This window comes from Oncorhynchus keta, unplaced genomic scaffold, assembly GCF_023373465.1.
Source record: "Oncorhynchus keta strain PuntledgeMale-10-30-2019 unplaced genomic scaffold, Oket_V2 Un_scaffold_2008_pilon_pilon, whole genome shotgun sequence".
NCBI classification, from domain to species: Eukaryota; Metazoa; Chordata; class Actinopteri; order Salmoniformes; family Salmonidae; genus Oncorhynchus; species Oncorhynchus keta.
The window spans coordinates 3,118-22,500 of NW_026290853.1; the positions used below are offsets into that span (position 1 = coordinate 3,118).

The 19,383-nt window shown below is 44.6% G+C and overlaps 1 protein-coding gene and 1 long non-coding RNA gene across 4 annotated transcripts in view; both read right to left on the minus strand.

Moving 5' to 3' along the window:
* Positions 1-439: 439 nt before the first annotated feature.
* The window catches only part of LOC127927988 (E3 ubiquitin-protein ligase SMURF1-like), a 48,605-nt gene continuing 29,661 nt past the window's right edge, over positions 440-19,383 (minus strand). Inside the window, exons 6-10 of the mRNA XM_052514820.1 lie at positions 9,976-10,051; positions 9,068-9,279; positions 2,819-2,903; positions 825-968; positions 440-449 (exon numbers count right to left, since the gene is read on the minus strand). Coding sequence (XP_052370780.1) covers positions 440-449; positions 825-968; positions 2,819-2,903; positions 9,068-9,279; positions 9,976-10,051 — 527 coding nt within the window. The remainder of the gene's footprint in view (positions 450-824; positions 969-2,818; positions 2,904-9,067; positions 9,280-9,975; positions 10,052-19,383) is intronic.
* LOC127927992 (uncharacterized) lies at positions 2,938-9,050 on the minus strand. 3 transcript variants are annotated; one of them, XR_008129849.1, is made up of 7 exons: positions 8,781-9,050; positions 8,212-8,631; positions 6,208-7,395; positions 5,987-6,058; positions 5,122-5,193; positions 4,594-5,067; positions 2,938-4,533 (listed from the first exon to the last, which is right to left on the minus strand). It is a non-coding gene; the product is annotated as an uncharacterized LOC127927992 (long non-coding RNA). The 3 variants fall into 3 exon arrangements; XR_008129851.1 differs by lacking the exon at positions 5,987-6,058 and having other exon boundaries at positions 2,938-3,973; positions 4,594-5,229; positions 6,076-7,395; XR_008129850.1 differs by lacking the exon at positions 5,987-6,058 and having other exon boundaries at positions 2,938-4,009; positions 4,594-5,229; positions 6,076-7,395.

Consider the following 19,383-nt stretch of genomic DNA (forward strand, 5'->3'; position numbering starts at 1 on the left):
GAGATGTTGGAATGGCCTAGTCAAAGTCCAAACCTAATCCCAATGGAGATGTTGGAATGGCCTAGTCAAAGTCCAAACCTAATCCCAATGGGGATGTTGTGGGGAGGATCTGGGCCAAAATTCCTCCACAGGAAGACGTGAGGGACAACTACAGGAAGTGTTTGGTTGAGTCATTGCAGTTAAAGGTGGACTGATCAACAACTACAGGAAGTGTTTGGTTGGAGTCATTGCAGTTAAAGGTGGGCAGGAAGCTAAAGGGGGACTGATCAACAACTACAGGAAGTGTTTGACTGATCAACTACAGGAAGTGTTTGGTTGGAGTCGTGGCAGCTAAAGACTGATCAACAACTACAGGACTGATCAACAACTACAGGAAGTGTTTGGTTGGAGTCATTGCAGTTAAAGGTGGACTGATCAACTACAGGAAGTGTTTTTGGAGTCATTGGCAGCTGGAGTACAGGAAGTGTTTGGTTGGAGTCAGCTAAAGGGGGACTGATCAATTACAGGAAGTGTTTGGTTGGAGTCGTGGCAGCTAAAGGGGGACTGATCAACAACTACAGGAAGGAAGTGATTTACAGGAAGTGTTTTGGAGTCGTTGCAGCTAAAGGGGGACTGATCAACAACTACAGGAAGTGTTTGGTTGGAGTCGTGGCAGCTAAAGGGGGACTGATCAACAACTACAGGAAGTGTTTGGTTGGAGTCGTTGCAGCTAAAGGTGGCATAAACAGTTATTGAGTGTAAGGGGGCGATACCTTTTCACACGGGGCATTGGGTGTTGCATAACCAAATTAAATAACTGTGTGTGTGTGTGTGTACAAGTGTACCTGATGATGGTGTAGCCGGGGTCAGTGAACTGCGTTGTTCGGTTGTTGTGATCCACAAAGTAGATCCGTCCCGACACCGTGCTCCTCACCTCCCAGCCGGCTGGCAGCGGACCCAACTCCTCACAGCTCACACTGGCCAGGTCCCTGACCAATCACAACACACCTTACTATCAGGTCCATGGACCAATCACAACACACCTTACTATCAGGTCCATGGACCAATCACAACACACCTTACTATCAGGTCCCTGGACCAATCACAACACACCTTACTATCAGGTCCATGGACCAACTACAACACACCTTACTATCAGGTCCCTGGGCCAATCACAACACACCTTACTATCAGGTGCCTGGACCAATCACAATACACCTTTCTGAGCCCTGGACCAATCACAACACACCTTACTGAGCTCTACACCAATCACAACACACCTTACTATCAGGTCCTGGACCAACACAACACACCTTACTATCAGGTGCATGGAACAATCACAATGCACCTTTCTGAGCTCTTCACCAATCACAACACACCTTACTGAGCTCTACACCAATCACAACACACCTTACTATCAGGTCCTGGACCAATCACAACACACCTTTCTGAGCTCTACACTAATCAAAACACACCTTACTGACCTCTACACCAATCATATCACACCTTACTATCAGGTCCCTGGACCAATCACAACACACCTTACTGAGCTCTAAGCCTTCCAACTGGATGCGTTCCAATTCAGGTAAGGTGTTAAGGGATGAGGTAGTGGGGGAGGTAGGACAGATGGAGAGGTAGGGGAGTGTTAGAATAGAGGGGTAGGATAGGAAGGGTAGAGGGTAGGATAGTAAGGGTAGAGGGTAGGATAGTAAGGGTAGAGGGTAGGATAGTAAGGGTAGAGGGTAGGATAGTAAGGGTAGAGGGTAGGATAGGAAGGGTAGAGGGTAGTATAGTAAGGGTAGAGGGTAGGATAGTAAGGGTAGAGGGTTGATAGTAAGGGTAGAGGGTAGGATAGTAAGGGTAGAGGGTAGGATAGTAAGGGAGAGGGTAGTATAGTAAGGGTAGAGGGTAGGACAGTAAGGGTAGAGGGTTGGATAGTAAGGGAGAGGGTAGGATAGTAAGGGTAGAGGGTAGTATAGTAAGGGTAGAGGGTAGGACAGTAGGACAGTAAGGGTAGAGGGTTGGATAGTAAGGGAGAGGGTAGTATAGTAAGGGTAGAGGGTAGGATAGTGAGGGTAGAGGGTATTGATAGTAAGGGTAAAGGGTAGTATAGTAAGGGTAGAGGGTTGTATAGTAAGGGTAGAGGGTAGTATAGTAAGGGTAGAGCGTAGGATAGTAAGGGCAGAGGGTAGAGGGTAGGATAGTAAGGGAGAGGGTAGAATAGTAAGGGAGAGGGTAGAATAGTAAGGGAGAGGGTAGAATAGTAAGGGTAGAGGGTAGGAGAGTAAGGGTAGAGGGTAGGATAGTAAGGGAGAGGGTAGGATAGTAAGGGTAGAGGGTAGTATAGTAAGGGTAGAGGGTTGATAGTAAGGGTAGAGGGTAGTATAGTAAGGGTAGAGGGTAGGATGGTGAGGGTAGAGGGTTGTATAGTAAGGGTAGAAGGTAGGATAGGAAGGGTAGAGGGTAGGATAGTGAGGGTAGAGGGTAGGATGGTGAGGGTAGAGGGTTGTATAGTAAGGGTAGAGGGTAGGATAGTGAGGGTAGAGGGTAGGATAGTGAGGGTAGAGGGTAGGATGGTGAGGGTAGAGGGTTGTATAGTAAGGGTAGAGGGTAGGATAGTGAGGGTAGAGGGTAGGATGGTGAGGGTAGAGGGTAGGATAGTAAGGGTAGAGGGTTGTATAGTAAGGGTAGAGGGTAGGATAGTAAGGGTAGAGGGTAGGATAGTAAGGGTAGAGGGTAGGATAGTAAGGGAGAGGGTAGGATAGTAAGGGTAGAGGGTAGGATAGTGAGGGTAGAGGGTAGTAGGTAGACGGCTGGCTGTATGGTGGGCGTGTATTACCTGGGTATGCGTGGGTCATGCCAGGTGCTGACTCCCGTCTGTGTGTGAAGAAAATACACCTGTCCCTGCACCGTGGTGCGCTGCTCTGTAACACACACACATTACACAGAAAGGTCACACACACACACACACACACACACACACACACACACACACACACACACACACACACACACACACACACACACACACACACACACACACACACACACACACACACACACACACACACACACACACACTAGGTATAATAGTATCAGGAACACATGTGGTTTTTAACATGATAAGTGCTGTGTGAGGGCTCTAATGCTGCAGCTGCTGAGATGGGAGCAGAGCGACAGCGATAACTCAGCTACAGCCAAGACCTGTAAACAGCCAAGACCAGCTAACCTGTAAACAGCCAAGACCAGCTAACCTGTAAACAGCCAAGACCTGTAAACAGCCAAGACCTGTAAACAGCCAAGACCAGCTGACCTGTAAACAGCCAAGACCAGCTAACCTGTAAACAGCCAAGACCTGTAAACAGCCAAGACCTGTAAACAGCCAAGACCAGCTAACCTGTAAACAGCCAAGACCTGTAAACAGCCAAGACCTGTAAACAGCCAAGACCAGCTAACCTGTAAACAGCCAAGACCTGTAAACAGCCAAGACCTGTAAACAGCCAAGACCAGCTAACCTGCAGCAGCCAAGACCAGCTAACCTGTAAACAGCCAAGACCAGCTAACCTGTAGCAGCCAAGACCAGCTAACCTGTAGCAGCCAAGACCAGCTAACCTGTAAACAGCCAAGACCAGCTAACCTGTAAACAGCCAAGACCAGCTAACCTGTAAACAGCCAAGACCAGCTAACCTGTAAACAGCCAAGACCAGCTAACCTGTAAACAGCCAAGACCAGCTAACCTGTAAACAGCCAAGACCAGCTAACCTGTAAACAGCCAAGACCAGCTAACCTGTAAACAGCCAAGACCAGCTAACCTGTAGCAGCCAAGACCAGCTAACCTGTAAACAGCCAAGACCAGCTAACCTGTAAACAGCCAAGACCAGCTAACCTGTAGCAGCCAAGACCAGCTAACCTGTAAACAGCCAATAACACACACCTGGTCAATAACACACACCTGGTCAATAACACACACCTGGTCAATAACACACACCTGGCCCTGGTCAATAACACACACCTGGTCAATAACACACACCTGGTCAATAACACACACCTGGTCAATAACACACACCTGGTCTATAACACACACCTGGTCAATAACACACACCTGGCCCTGGTCAATAAACACACACCTGGTCAATAACACACACCTGGCCCTGGTCAATAACACACACCTGGTCAATAACACACACCTGGTCAATAACACACACCTGGTCAATAACACACACCTGGTCAATAACACACACCTGGTCAATAACACACACCTGGCCCTGGTCAATAAACACACACCTGGTTAATAACATACACCTGGTCAATAACACACACCTGGTCAATAACACACACCTGATCAATAACACACACCTGGTCAATAACACACACCTGGTCTATAACACACACCTGGTCTATAACACACACCTGGTCAATAACACACACCTGGTCAATAACACACACCTGGTCAATAACACACACCTGGTCAATAACAGACACCTGGTCAATAACACACACCTGGTCAATAACACACACCTGGTCAATAACACACACCTGGTCAATAACACACACCTGGTCAATAACACACACCTGGTCAATAACACACACCTGGCCCTGGTCAATAACACACACCTGGTCAATAACACACACCTGGTCAATAACACACACCTGGTCAATAACACACACCTGGTCAATAACACACACCTGGTCAATAACACACACCTGGTCAATAACACACACCTGGTCAATAACACACACCTGGTCAATAACACACACCTGGTCAATAACATACACCTGGTCAATAACACACACCTGGTCAATAACACACACCTGGTCTATAACACACACCTGGTCAATAACACACACCTGGTCTATAACACACACCTGGTCAATAACACACACCTGGTCAATAACACACACCTGGCCCTGGTCAATAATAATAATAATAATAATAATAATAATATATGCCATTTAGCGGACGCTTTTATCCAAAGCGACTTACAGTCATGTGTGCATACATTCTACGTATGGGTGGTCCCGGGAATCGAACCCACTACCCTGGCGTTACAAGCGCCATGCTCTACCAACTGAGCTACAGAAGGACCACTGGTCAATAACACACACCTGGTCAATAACACACACCTGGTCAATAACACACACCTGGTCAATAACACACACCTGGTCAATAACACACACCTGGTCTATAACACACACCTGGTCAATAACACACACCTGGTCAATAACATACACCTGGTCAATAACACACACCTGGCCCTGGTCAATAACATACACCTGGTCAATAACACACACCTGGTCAATAACACACACCTGGTCAATAACACACACCTGGCCCTGGTCAATAACATACACCTGGTCAATAACACACACCTGGTCAATAACATACACCTGGTCAATAACACACACCTGGCCCTGGTCAATAACATACACCTGGTCAATAACACACACCTGGTCAATAACACACACCTGGTCAATAACACACACCTGGCCCTGGTCAATAACACACACCTGGCCCTGGTCAATAACACACACCTGGTCAATAACACACACCTGGTCAATAACACACACCTGGTCAATAACACACACCTGGCCCTGGTCAATAAACACACCTGGTCAATAACACACACCTGGTCTATAACACACACCTGGTCAATAACACACACCTGGTCTATAACACACACCTGGTCAATAACACACACCTGGCCCTGGTCAATAAACACACACCTGGTCAATAACACACACCTGGCCCTGGTCAATAACACACACCTGGTCAATAACACACACCTGGTCAATAACACACACCTGGTCAATAACACACACCTGGTCAAAAACACACACCTGGTCAATAACACACACCTGGCCCTGGTCAATAAACACACACCTGGTCAATAACATACACCTGGTCAATAACACACACCTGGTCAATAACACACACCTGATCAATAACACACACCTGGTCAATAACACACACCTGGTCTATAACACACACCTGGTCTATAACACACACCTGGTCAATAACACACACCTGGTCAATAACACACACCTGGTCAATAACACACACCTGGTCAATAACATACACCTGGTCAATAAACACACCTGGTCAATAACACACACCTGGTCTATAACACACACCTGGTCAATAACACACACCTGGTCAATAACACACACCTGGTCAATAACACACACCTGGCCCTGGTCAATAACACACACCTGGTCAATAACACACACCTGGTCAATAACACACACCTGGTCAATAACACACACCTGGTCTATAACACACACCTGGTCAATAACACACACCTGGTCAATAACACACACCTGGTCAATAACACACACCTGGTCAATAACACACACCTGGTCAATAACATACACCTGGTCAATAACACACACCTGGTCAATAACACACACCTGGTCTATAACACACACCTGGTCAATAACACACACCTGGTCTATAACACACACCTGGTCAATAACACACACCTGGTCAATAACACACACCTGGCCCTGGTCAATAATAATAATAATAATAATAATAATAATATATGCCATTTAGCGGACGCTTTTATCCAAAGCGACTTACAGTCATGTGTGCATACATTCTACGTATGGGTGGTCCCGGGAATCGAACCCACTACCCTGGCGTTACAAGCGCCATGCTCTACCAACTGAGCTACAGAAGGACCACTGGTCAATAACACACACCTGGTCAATAACACACACCTGGTCAATAACACACACCTGGTCAATAACACACACCTGGTCAATAACACACACCTGGTCTATAACACACACCTGGTCAATAACACACACCTGGTCAATAACATACACCTGGTCAATAACACACACCTGGCCCTGGTCAATAACATACACCTGGTCAATAACACACACCTGGTCAATAACACACACCTGGTCAATAACACGGCCCTGGTCAATAACATACACCTGGTCAATAACACACACCTGGTCAATAACATACACCTGGTCAATAACACACACCTGGCCCTGGTCAATAACATACACCTGGTCAATAACACACACCTGGTCAATAACACACACCTGGTCAATAACACACACCTGGCCCTGGTCAATAACACACACCTGGCCCTGGTCAATAACACACACCTGGTCAATAACACACACCTGGTCAATAACACACACCTGGTCACGTGCTTCTACACCTGCATTGTTTGCTGTTTGGGGTTTTAGGCTGGGTTTCTGTACAGCACTTTGAGATATCAGCTGATGTACGAAGGGCTATATAAATACATTTGATTTGATTTGATTTGGTCAATAACACACACCTGGTCAATAACACACACCTGGTCAATAACATACACCTGGTCAATAACACACACCTGGTCAATAACACACACCTGGTCAATAACACACACCTGGCCCTGATCAATAAACACACACCTGGTCAATAACATACACCTGGTCAATAACACACACCTGGTCAATAACACACACCTGGTCTATAACACACACCTGGTCAATAACACACACCTGGTCAATAACATACACCTGGTCAATAACATACACCTGGTCAATAACATACACCTGGTCAATAACACACACCTGGTCAATAACACACACCTGGTCAATAACACACACCTGGTCAATAACACACACCTGGTCAATAACATACACCTGGTCAATAACATACACCTGGTCAATAACATACACCTGGTCAATAACACACACCTGGTCAATAACACACACCTGGTCAATAACATACACCTGGTCAATAACACACACCTGGTCTATAACACACACCTGGTCAATAACACACACCTGGCCAATAACACACACCTGGTCAATAACACACACCTGGTCAATAACACACACCTGGTCAATAACATACACCTGGTCAATAACACACACCTGGTCTATAACACACACCTGGTCAATAACACACACCTGGCCAATAACACACACCTGGTCAATAACACACACCTGGTCAATAACACACACCTGGTCAATAACACACACCTGGCCCTGGTCAATAAACACACACCTGGTCAATAACACACACCTGGTCACGTGCTTTTACACCTGCATTGTTTGCTGTTTGGGGTTTTAGGCTGGGTTTCTGTACAGCACTTTGAGATATCAGCTGATGTACGAAGGGCTATATAAATACATTTGATTTGATTTGATTTGGTCAATAACACACACCTGGTCAATAACACACACCTGGTCAATAACATACACCTGGTCAATAACACACACCTGGTCAATAACACACACCTGGTCAATAACACACACCTGGCCCTGATCAATAAACACACACCTGGTCAATAACACACACCTGGTCAATAACACACACCTGGCCCTGATCAATAAACACACACCTGGTCAATAACACACACCTGGCCCTGATCAATAAACACACACCTGGTCAATAACACACACCTGGCCCTGATCAATAAACACACACCTGGTCAATAACACACACCTGGTCAATAACACACACCTGGCCCTGATCAATAAACACACACCTGGTCAATAACACACACCTGGTCAATAACACACACCTGGTCAATAACATACACCTGGTCAATAACACACACCTGGTCAATAACACACACCTGGTCAATAACACACACCTGGTCAATAACACACACCTGGCCCTGATCAATAAACACACACCTGGTCAATACACACACCTGGTCAATAACACACACCTGGTCAATAACACACACCTGGTCAATAACACACACCTGGTCAATAACACACACCTGGCCCTGATCAATAACACACACCTGGTCAATAACACACACCTGGTCAATAACACACACCTGGTCAATAACACACACCTGGTCAATAACACACACCTGGCCCTGATCAATAAACACACACCTGGTCAATAACACACACCTGGCCCTGATCAATAAACACACACCTGGTCAATAACACACACCTGGTCAATAACACACACCTGGCCCTGATCAATAAACACACACCTGGTCAATAACACACACCTGGTCAATAACACACACCTGGTCAATAACACACACCTGGTCAATAACACACACCTGGCCCTGTACCATTTGTCAATAACACAAACTCTCTCCGTCTCTCTCACCGTATCCCTCAGGCAGATCAGGTGATTGGTTGCCATGCGGTCGGTTCTGAGGGGTGTGGGTGTGTCTTTGGGAATCCTGGCCTCTGATTCGCTGAGCCTGGAGCCGGTTCTCCTGGTTGGGTGAATCCGGTGGACAGGTCCCGCCCCCAGCGGCGCCCGTGGGGTCTGAGTACGGCAGCGGCTCCTCACTGAAACAGCTCTCAAACACAGGCCTACACACACACACACACACACACACACACACACACACACACACACACACACACACACACACACACACACACACACACACACACACACACACACACACACACACAGTGAGACAGCCCTCCAACACACACAGTGAGAGAGCCCTCCAAACACACACACACACACACACACACACACACACACACACACACACACACACACACACACACACACACACACACACACACACACACACACACACACACACACACACAGTGAGAGAGCCCTCCAACACACACAGTGAGAGAGCCCTCCAACACACACAGTGAGAGAGCCCTCCAACACACACAGTGAGAGAGCCCTCCAACACACACAGTGAGAGAGCCCTCCAACACACACAGTGAGAGAGCCCTCCAACACACACAGTGAGAGAGCCCTCCAACACACACAGTGAGAGAGCCCTCCAACACACACAGTGAGAGAGCCCTCCAACACACACAGTGAGAGAGCCCTCCAACACACACAGTGAGACAGCCCTCCAACACACACAGTGAGAGAGCCCTCCAACACACACAGTGAGAGAGCCCTCCAACACACACAGTGAGAGAGCCCTCCAACACACACAGTGAGAGAGCCCTCCAACACACACAGTGAGAGAGCCCTCCAACACACACAGTGAGAGAGCCCTCCAACACACACAACCACAGAAGGATCCTCACCCCTCATTCTCTAACAGTCCTCTGCAGTCGACCACGGGTCCTCCGCTGCCCAAACCATCTCTGGTCTGGAGGCTCACTGGAAAACACAGTTAACACACATTACACACACAGTCTAGTACAGCTAACCTTGTGGGGACACACAATTCAGCCCCAATCAAAATCCTATTTCCCTAACCCGTACTCTTACCCTAACCAGTACTCTTACCCTAACCTTCACATAAACCCTAACCCGTACTCTTACCCTAACCTTCACATAAACCCTAACCCGTACTCTTACCCTAACCTTAACATAAACCCTAACCCGTACTCTTACCCTAACCTTAACATAAACCCTAACCCGTACTCTTACCCTAACCTTCACATAAACCCTAACCCGTACTCTTACCCTAACCTTCACATAAACCCTAACCCGTACTCTTACCCTAACCTTCACATAAACCCTAACCTGTACTCTTACCCTAACCTTCACATAAACCCTAACCCGTACTCTTACCCTAACCCGTACCCTAACCTTAACATAAACCCTAACCCGTACTCTTACCCTAACCCGTACTTTAACCCTAACCCTTAACCTGTCTTGGTCAGGGGGCGGTATTTTCACCTCCAGATGAAAAGCGTGCCCAAATTAAACTGCCTGCTACTCAGGCCCATAAGCTAGGATATGCATATAATTAGTAGATTTGGATAGAAAACACTCTAAAGTTTCCAAAATGGTGAAAATATAAGTAAGTGTAAGTATAACATAACTCATATGGCGAAAACCCGAGGAGAATCCAACCAGGAATTACGATTATTTTGAAAGGCTGTTTTTCCATTGAAAACCTATCCACTATACAGAGACTTAGGACCCAGTTCACGAGCGCTATGGCTTCTTCAACATGTAACCAGTCTTTAGGCATTGTTTCAGGCTTTTACTCTGAAACATGAGGGAGATACACCGCTTTCAATGAGAGGACGGTGGAAATGTCCAGACATGAACCAAGCACGTGATCAGGAGTGCGCATTTCTTGTTGACCTTTTCCATTGACAAAGCTTTTGTCCAGTTGAAATATTATTGATTATTTATGACAAAAACAACCTGAGGATTGATTTTAAACATCATTTGACATGTTTCTACTATCTTTTATTGTACTTTTTGACTTTTCGTCTTGGTTTTGAGAGCGCGCATTGTGCCTTTGGCTTTCTGAACTAAACGCACCAACGAAACGGAATTTGGACATAAAGATGAACTTTATCGATCAAAACGAACATTTATTGACTAACATGGAGACCTACGAGTGCCACCAGACGAAGATCATCAAGTAAGTGAGGTAAGTAAGTGATTATTTTTTATGCTTTTTCTTGACTTTGGTGAAAATGGCTGAATGGGTTTCTGTGGCTAGGCGCTGACCTAACATAATCGCAAAGTGTGCTTTCGCCGTAAAGCCTTTTTGAAATCTGACACAGCGGTTGCATTAAGGAGAAGTTTATCTGTATTCTTATGTTTAACACTTGTATCGTTTATCAATGTTTATGATGAGTATTTCTGTCATTTGATGTGGCTCTCTGCACTTTCACCAGATGTTTGTTTGAGACAATGCATTTCTGAACATAACACACCCATTTCAAATGAGGTTTTTGGACATAAAGATTAACTTTATCGAACAAAACACACATTTATTGTGTAACATGAAGTCCTGTGAGTGCCATCTGATGAAGATCAAAGGTTAGTGATGAATTTAATTGCTATTTCTGACTTTTTAAATGCAAATGGCGTGTTAAAACAGTTTTGATGGCCATGCTTAAAAAAAAGAGCTACTATTTTTATTTTCCAAATGGTAATTGATGAGCGCCTCCCATTCACTATTCAAGTGTACAGGCAACGGTAGGCAGGCTATTATGGAAACGTGGAGGCAATTATTTTATAAAGTCTTCCTAATAGGCCATTGAAACCAGCATTTCTCTCCTGTTTCATTGTTTTTCATATCAACTTTCTTTCACTGTCCAGAAGCCAATGGCACAATCCTAGTCACTTCTCGTTTCAGTTCGCTGCAGCTAGCGACTGGAACGAGCTGCAACAAACACTCAAACCGAATAGTTTTATCTCCATCTCTTCATTCAAAGACTCAATCATGGACACTCTTACTGGCAGTTGAGGCTGCTTAGCGTGATGTATTGTTGTGATGTATTGTTGTCTCAACCTTGTTGACCTTTGTGCTGTTGTCTGTGCCCAATAATGTTTGTACTTGGGATGCACGATATATCGGTAAACATATCGGAATCGGTCGATATGAGCTAAAAATGGCAACATCGGTATCGACCCGAAGTCTAGTTTAAAGCCGATGTCAAAGCTGACGTGCACCTATATAACGTAGGTAGATGACGTGCATACCTATATAACGTAGGTAGATGACGTGCATACCTATATAACGTAGGTAGATGACGTGCATACCTATATAACGTCGGTAGATGACGTGCATACCTATATAACGTAGGTAGATGATGTGCATACCTATATAACGTAGGTAGATGACGTGCATACCTATATAACGTAGGTAGATGACGTGCATACCTATATAACGTAGGTAGATGACGTGCATACCTATATAACGTAGGTAGATGACGTGCATACCTATATAACGTAGGTAGATGACGTGCATACCTATATAACGTAGGTAGATGACGTGCATACCTATATAACGTAGGTAGATGACGTGCATACCTATATAACGTAGGTAGATGACGTGCATACCTATATAACGTAGGTAGATGACGTGCATACCTATATAACGTAGGTAGATGACGTGCATACCTATATAACGTAGGTAGATGACGTGCATACCTATATAACGTAGGTAGATGACGTGCATACCTATATAACGTAGGTAGATGACGTGCATACCTATATAACGTAGGTAGATGACGTGCATACCTATATAACGTAGGTAGATGACGTGCATACCTATATAACGTAGGTAGATGACGTGCATACCTATATAACGTAGGTAGATGACGTGCATACCTATATAACGTAGGTAGATGACGTGCATACCTATATAACGTAGGTAGATGACGTGCATACCTATATAACGTAGGTAGATGACGTGCATACCTATATAACGTAGGTAGATGACGTGCATACCTATATAACGTAGGTAGATGATGTGCATACCCATATAACGTAGGTAGATGACGTGCATACCTATATAACGTAGATAGATGACGTGCATACCTATATAACGTAGATAGATGACGTGCATACCTATATAACGTAGGTAGATGACGTGCATACCTATATAACGTAGGTAGATGATGTGCATACCATATAACGTAGGTAGATGACGTGCATACCTATATAACGTAGGTAGATGACGTGCATACCTATATAACGTAGGTAGATGACGTGCATACCTATATAACGTAGGTAGATGACGTGCATACCTATATAACGAGGTAGATGACGTGCATACCTATATAACGTAGGTAGATGACGTGCATACCTATATAACGTAGGTAGATGACGTGCATACCTATATAACGTAGGTAGATGACGTGCATACCTATATAACGTAGGTAGATGACGTGCATACCTATATAACGCAGGTAGATGACGTGCATACCTATATAACGTAGGTAGATGACGTGCATACCTATGTAACGAGGTAGATGACGTGCATACCTATATAACGTAGGTAGATGACGTGCATACCTATATAACGTAGGTAGATGACGTGCATACCTATATAACGTAGGTAGATGACGTGCATACCTATATAACGTAGGTAGATGACGTGCATACCTATATAACGTGGGTACACAGCGTAATGATGCCATGTAAAATGTTGCTCTACACGTGCAACACAGCGTTCCTAACCTGGCCCACAATGTCTGCTGTGTGGATCGAGCAGTCGACAAGTCAAACAGTCATTTGAAAGAGTAAGAACATTTCAGGTTTCTGTGCAGCACTTTGAGATATCAGCTGATGTAAGAAGGGCTTTATAAATTAGATTTGATTTTCAGCGAGACAACTCAAAAGGTGAAATCCATAACACCAAGTTAATGGGATTCATTGACAATCATCCGTTCTCTGTCGTGGATGATGTTGACAAACAACCATTCTCTGTCGTGGATGATGTTGACAATCAACCGTTCTCTGTCGTGGATGATGTTGACAATCAACCGTTCTCTGTCGTGGATGATGTTGACAATCAACCGTTCTCTGTCGTGGATGATGTTGACAATCAACCGTTCTCTGTCGTGGATGATGTTGACAATCAACCGTTCTCTGTCGTGGATGATGTTGACAATCAACCGTTCTCTGTCGTGGATGATGTTGACAATCAACCGTTCTCTGTCGTGGATGATGTTGACAATCAACCGTTCTCTGTCGTGGATGATGTTGACAATCAACCGTTCTCTGTCGTGGATGATGTTGACAATCAACCGTTCTCTGTCGTGGATGATGTTGACAATCAACCGTTCTCTGTCGTGGAGGATGTTGACAATCATCCGTTTCTCTGTCGTGGATGATGTTGACAATCAACCGTTCTCTGTCGTGGATGATGTTGACAATCAACCGTTCTCTGTCGTGGATGATGTTGACAATCAACCATTCTCTGTCGTGGATGATGTTGACAATCAACCATTCTCTGTCGTGGATGATGTTGACAATCAACCGTTCTCTGTCGTGGATGATGTTGACAATCAACCGTTCTCTGTCGTGGATGATGTTGACTTTGGCGACTGATCGAGCACCGATTCTGGGTTGTGCATCAGTGGTGCATCATGTTCTCGTGTACAGTCGTGGCCAAAAGTTTTGAGAATGACACAAATATTAATTTCCACAAAGTTTGCTGCTTCAGTGTCTTTAGATATTTTTGTCAGATGTTACTATGGATACTGAAGTATAATTACAAGCATTTCATAAGTGTCAAAGGCTTTTATTGACAATTACATGAAGTTGATGCAAAGAGTCAATATTTGCAGTGTTGACCCTTCTTTTTCAAGCCCTCTGCAATCCGCCCTGACATTTTGTCAATTAACTTCTGTGCCACATCCTGACTGATGGCAGCCCATTCTTGCATAATCAGAGCTTGGAGTTTCTCAGCATTAGTGGGGTTTAGTTTGTCCACCCGCCTCTTGAGGATTGACCACAAGTTCTCAATGGGATTAAGGTCTGGGGCGTTTCCTGGCCATGGGCCCAAAATATGGATGTTTTGTTCCCCGAGCTACTTAGTTATCACTTCTGCCTTATGGCAAGGTGCTCCATCATGCTGGAAAAGACATTGTTCGTCACCAAACTGTTCCTGGATGGTTGGGAGAAGTTGCTCTTAGAGGATGTGTTGGTACCATTCTTTATTCATGGCTGTGTTCTTAGGCATATTGTGAGTGAGCCCACTCCCTCGGCTGAGCAGCAACCCCACACATGAATGGTCTCAGGATACTTTACTGTTGGCATGACACAGGACTGATGGTAGCGATCACCTTGTCTTCTCCGGACAAGTCTTTTTCCGGATGCCCCAAAAAAATCGGAAAGGGGATTCATCAGAGAAAATGACTTTACCCCAGTCCTCAGCAGTCCTCAGCAGTCCTCAGCAGTCCTCAGCAGTCCAATCCCTGTACCTTTTGCAGAATATCAGTCCCTGATGTTTTTCCTGGAGAGAAGTGGCTTCTTTGCTACCCTTCTTGACACCAGGCCATCCCCCAAAAGTCTTCGCCTCACTGTGCATGCAGATGCACTCACACCTGCGTGCTGCCATTCCTGAGCAGACTCTGTACTGGTGGTGCCCCGATCTCTGAATCATCTTTAGGAGACGGTCCTGGCGCTTGCTGGACTTTCTTGGGCGCCCTGAAGCCAACAACATAACATTCTGAAGTATATGCAAATTGCCATCATACAAACTGAGGCAGCAGACTGTGAAAATTAATATTTGTGTCATTCTCAAAACCTTTGGCCACGATTCTTGTTGGGGATTAATCAGAATTAGTTAGGTAACATAGATAAGATGTTTAATTTTAATGATATGCTTGTGAGTTACTTGTCATTTAGAATGTATCTTGTTGTACTATAGTGTTGGCCATTTTCAGTTATCTGTCAGGGTTCAGTTACTTGGGCCGCAGAGAGGGGAGAGGTCAAGCTTGTCTTCATATTAGTTAGTTATCGACGTATATTTTAAACCATGTGAAGGGATGATTGATGGGGAACCAATTATCACTTGGCTCCACTGTGTCTGTGTGCCAGTCACTCTCTACTTTTCTCATTGGTAGCAACACAACATTTTTTATTTTATTTTACCTTTATTTTACTAGGCAAATCAGTTAAGAACACATTCTTATTTTCAATGATAGCCTGTTGCATAATCAGAGCTTGGAGTTTCTCAGCATCTGCCTCTTGAGGATTGACCAACGTTCTCTGGGGCGTTTCCTGGCCATGGGCCCAAAATATGGATGTTTTGTTCCCCGAGCTACTTAGTTATCGACAGATTTGTACCTTGTCAGCTCGGGGGTTTGAACTCGCAACCTTCCGGTTACTAGTCCACCGCTCTAACCACTAGGCTACGCTGCCGCCCCACCAATACAACCAGCCTGAAAACAATGACCAGTAGAAACTGCAGTCATTTTCATTATTATTAGCAATGATTTAGGAATCCTTGTGAGTAAGTATTAGCTGGGTAGCCACTTGTTGTTCGCATATTGAAATTGTCCTTAACCCTGTTGCCCAAAGCTAACGTTATAAACAGCCAGCTACTTAACCCTGTTGCCCAAAGCTAAAGTTATAAACAGCCAGCTACTTAACCCTGTTGCCCAAAGCTAACGTTATAAACAGCCAGCTACTTAACCCTGTTGCCCAAAGCTAACGTTATAAGCAGCCAGCTACTTAACCCTGTTGTCCTAAGCTAAAGTTATAAACAGCCAGCTACTTAACCCTGTTGCCCAAAGCTAACGTTATAAACAGCCAGCTACTTAACCCTGTTGCCCAAAGCTAAAGTTATAAACAGCCAGCTACTTAACCCTGTTGCCCAAAGCTAACGTTATAAACAGCCAGCTACTTAACCCTGTTGCCCAAAGCTAACGTTATAAGCAGCCAGCTACTTAACCCTGTTGTCCTAAGCTAAAGTTTATAAACAGCCAGCTACTTAACCCTGTTGCCCAAAGCTAACGTTATAAACAGCCAGCTACTTAACCCTGTTGCCCAAAGCTAACGTTATAAGCAGCCAGCTACTTAACCCTGTTGCCCAAAGCTAACGTTATAAACAGCCAGCTACTTAACCCTGTTGCCCAAAGCTAACGTTATAAGCAGCCAGCTACTTAACCCTGTTGCCCAAAGCTAACGTTATAAACAGCCAGCTACTTAACCCTGTTGCCCAAAGCTAAAGTTATAAACAGCCAGCTACTTAACCCTGTTGCCCAAAGCTAACGTTATAAGCAGCCAGCTACTTAACCCTGTTGCCCAAAGCTAACGTTATAAGCAGCCAGCTACTTAACCCTGTTGTCCTAAGTTAAAGTTATAAACAGCCAGCTACTTAACCCTGTTGCCCAAAGCTAAAGTTATAAACAGCCAGCTACTTAACCCTGTTGCCCAAAGCTAACGTTATAAACAGCCAGCTACTTAACCCTGTTGCCCAAAGCTAACGTTATAAGCAGCCAGCTACTTAACCCTGTTGCCCAAAGCTAACGTTATAAGCAGCCAGCTACTTAACCCTGTTGTCCTAAGCTAAAGTTATAAACAGCCAGCTACTTAACCCTGTTGCCCAAAGCTAACGTTATAAACAGCCAGCTACTTAACCCTGTTGCCCAAAGCTAACGTTATAAGCAGCCAGCTACTTAACCCTGTTGCCCAAAGCTAACGTTATAAACAGCCAGCTACTTAACCCTGTTGCCCAAAGCTAAAGTTATAAACAGCCAGCTACTTAACCCTGTTGCCCAAAGCTAACGTTATAAGCAGCCAGCTACTTAACCCTGTTGCCCAAAGCTAACGTTATAAGCAGCCAGCTACTTAACCCTGTTGTCCAAAGCTAAAGTTATAAACAACCAGCTACTTAACCCTGTTGCCCAAAGCTAACGTTATAAGCAGCCAGCTACTTAACCCTGTTGCCCAAAGCTAACGTTATAAGCAGCCAGCTACTTAACCCTGTTGTCCAAAGCTAAAGTTATAAACAGCCAGCTACTTAACCCTGTTGTCCAAAGCTAAAGTTATAAACAGCCAGCTACTTAACCCTGTTGCCCAAAGCTAAAGTTATAAACAGCCAGCTACTTAACCCTGTTGCCCAAAGCTAAAGTTATAAACAACTTAACCCTGTTGCCCAAAGCTAACGTTATAAGCAGCCAGCTACTTAACCCTGTTGTCCTAAGCTAAAGTTATAAACAGCCAGCTAGCTTCATCTGGCTAGTGAGGCTCGACCGGACCGGATTATGTGTTGTGAAGCTAGCCACAATAAGGATTAGGCACAATAGTTGAATTTGCGATTTGCCTTCAAAATAAAAGTACTTATTTGAAAGTGATGCAGAAGGTTACAATTGGTGGAATCGTGCCATATTTAGACTAGATAATGTTAAACAAGGTTGGAATGTGAAGCAATGAAATGGGGTATCAGTCTACTCGGTGACGCCCGCAGAACACAACCGTGAAAAGTTTACGCAAATATTAGCGTTGTAGCTCTTATCGCGGGACTGTGACTGTGTGAAATCCCCTCCCCAGTCAGCTTATTGTGTGTATTGACATTCATATTGCACTGTACAGCTTTACCTAAGGATTGGGGATCAATGAAATGGGGTAACAGTCTAAAGATCTTTTTTCCCAACGTCCTCCTCAGAGTTTTCAGACTCCAAAACATTCACGCAGTCTTGTTTTTCCTCAGGAATAATGTTCAATACAAACAGGTTGACAATAAATGTGGATCAATTCACAGTTGTTTCAGAGTCCCGCAATAAGAGCTATGATGCTAATGTTCTCTGGGTGTCACGGAGTAGACTGATACCCCATGTCATTGACCCACAATCCATAGGTAAGGCTGTACAGTGAAATAAGGATGCCCCCAATGCAACTCTAAAGTATAATACATCCAGTGTGATTTCAACAGATGTTTGTCACGTTAACAAATCATTGTCCTTTGCTGATTTTATATAACAACATTCCAACCTCGTTCAGCATGATCTATTCAATTATGGCAGAATTCTACTATTTGTATTCATTTGCATCACTGTCAATTACATACTTTTATTTTGAAGGCTAACCGCAAAGTCCACTATTGTGGCTAATCCTTATTGTGGTTAGCTTCACATAGATGGGTCCGACCACCATTAATCAAATAAGAACTGTCTTATAAATTAGGGTTATTTTAGACGATGACACCTAGCCTTATAGTTAGCTCGCTAACTATAGCTACTGAAACATATGTTAGCTAGCTAACTACAGCTACTGAAACAGAT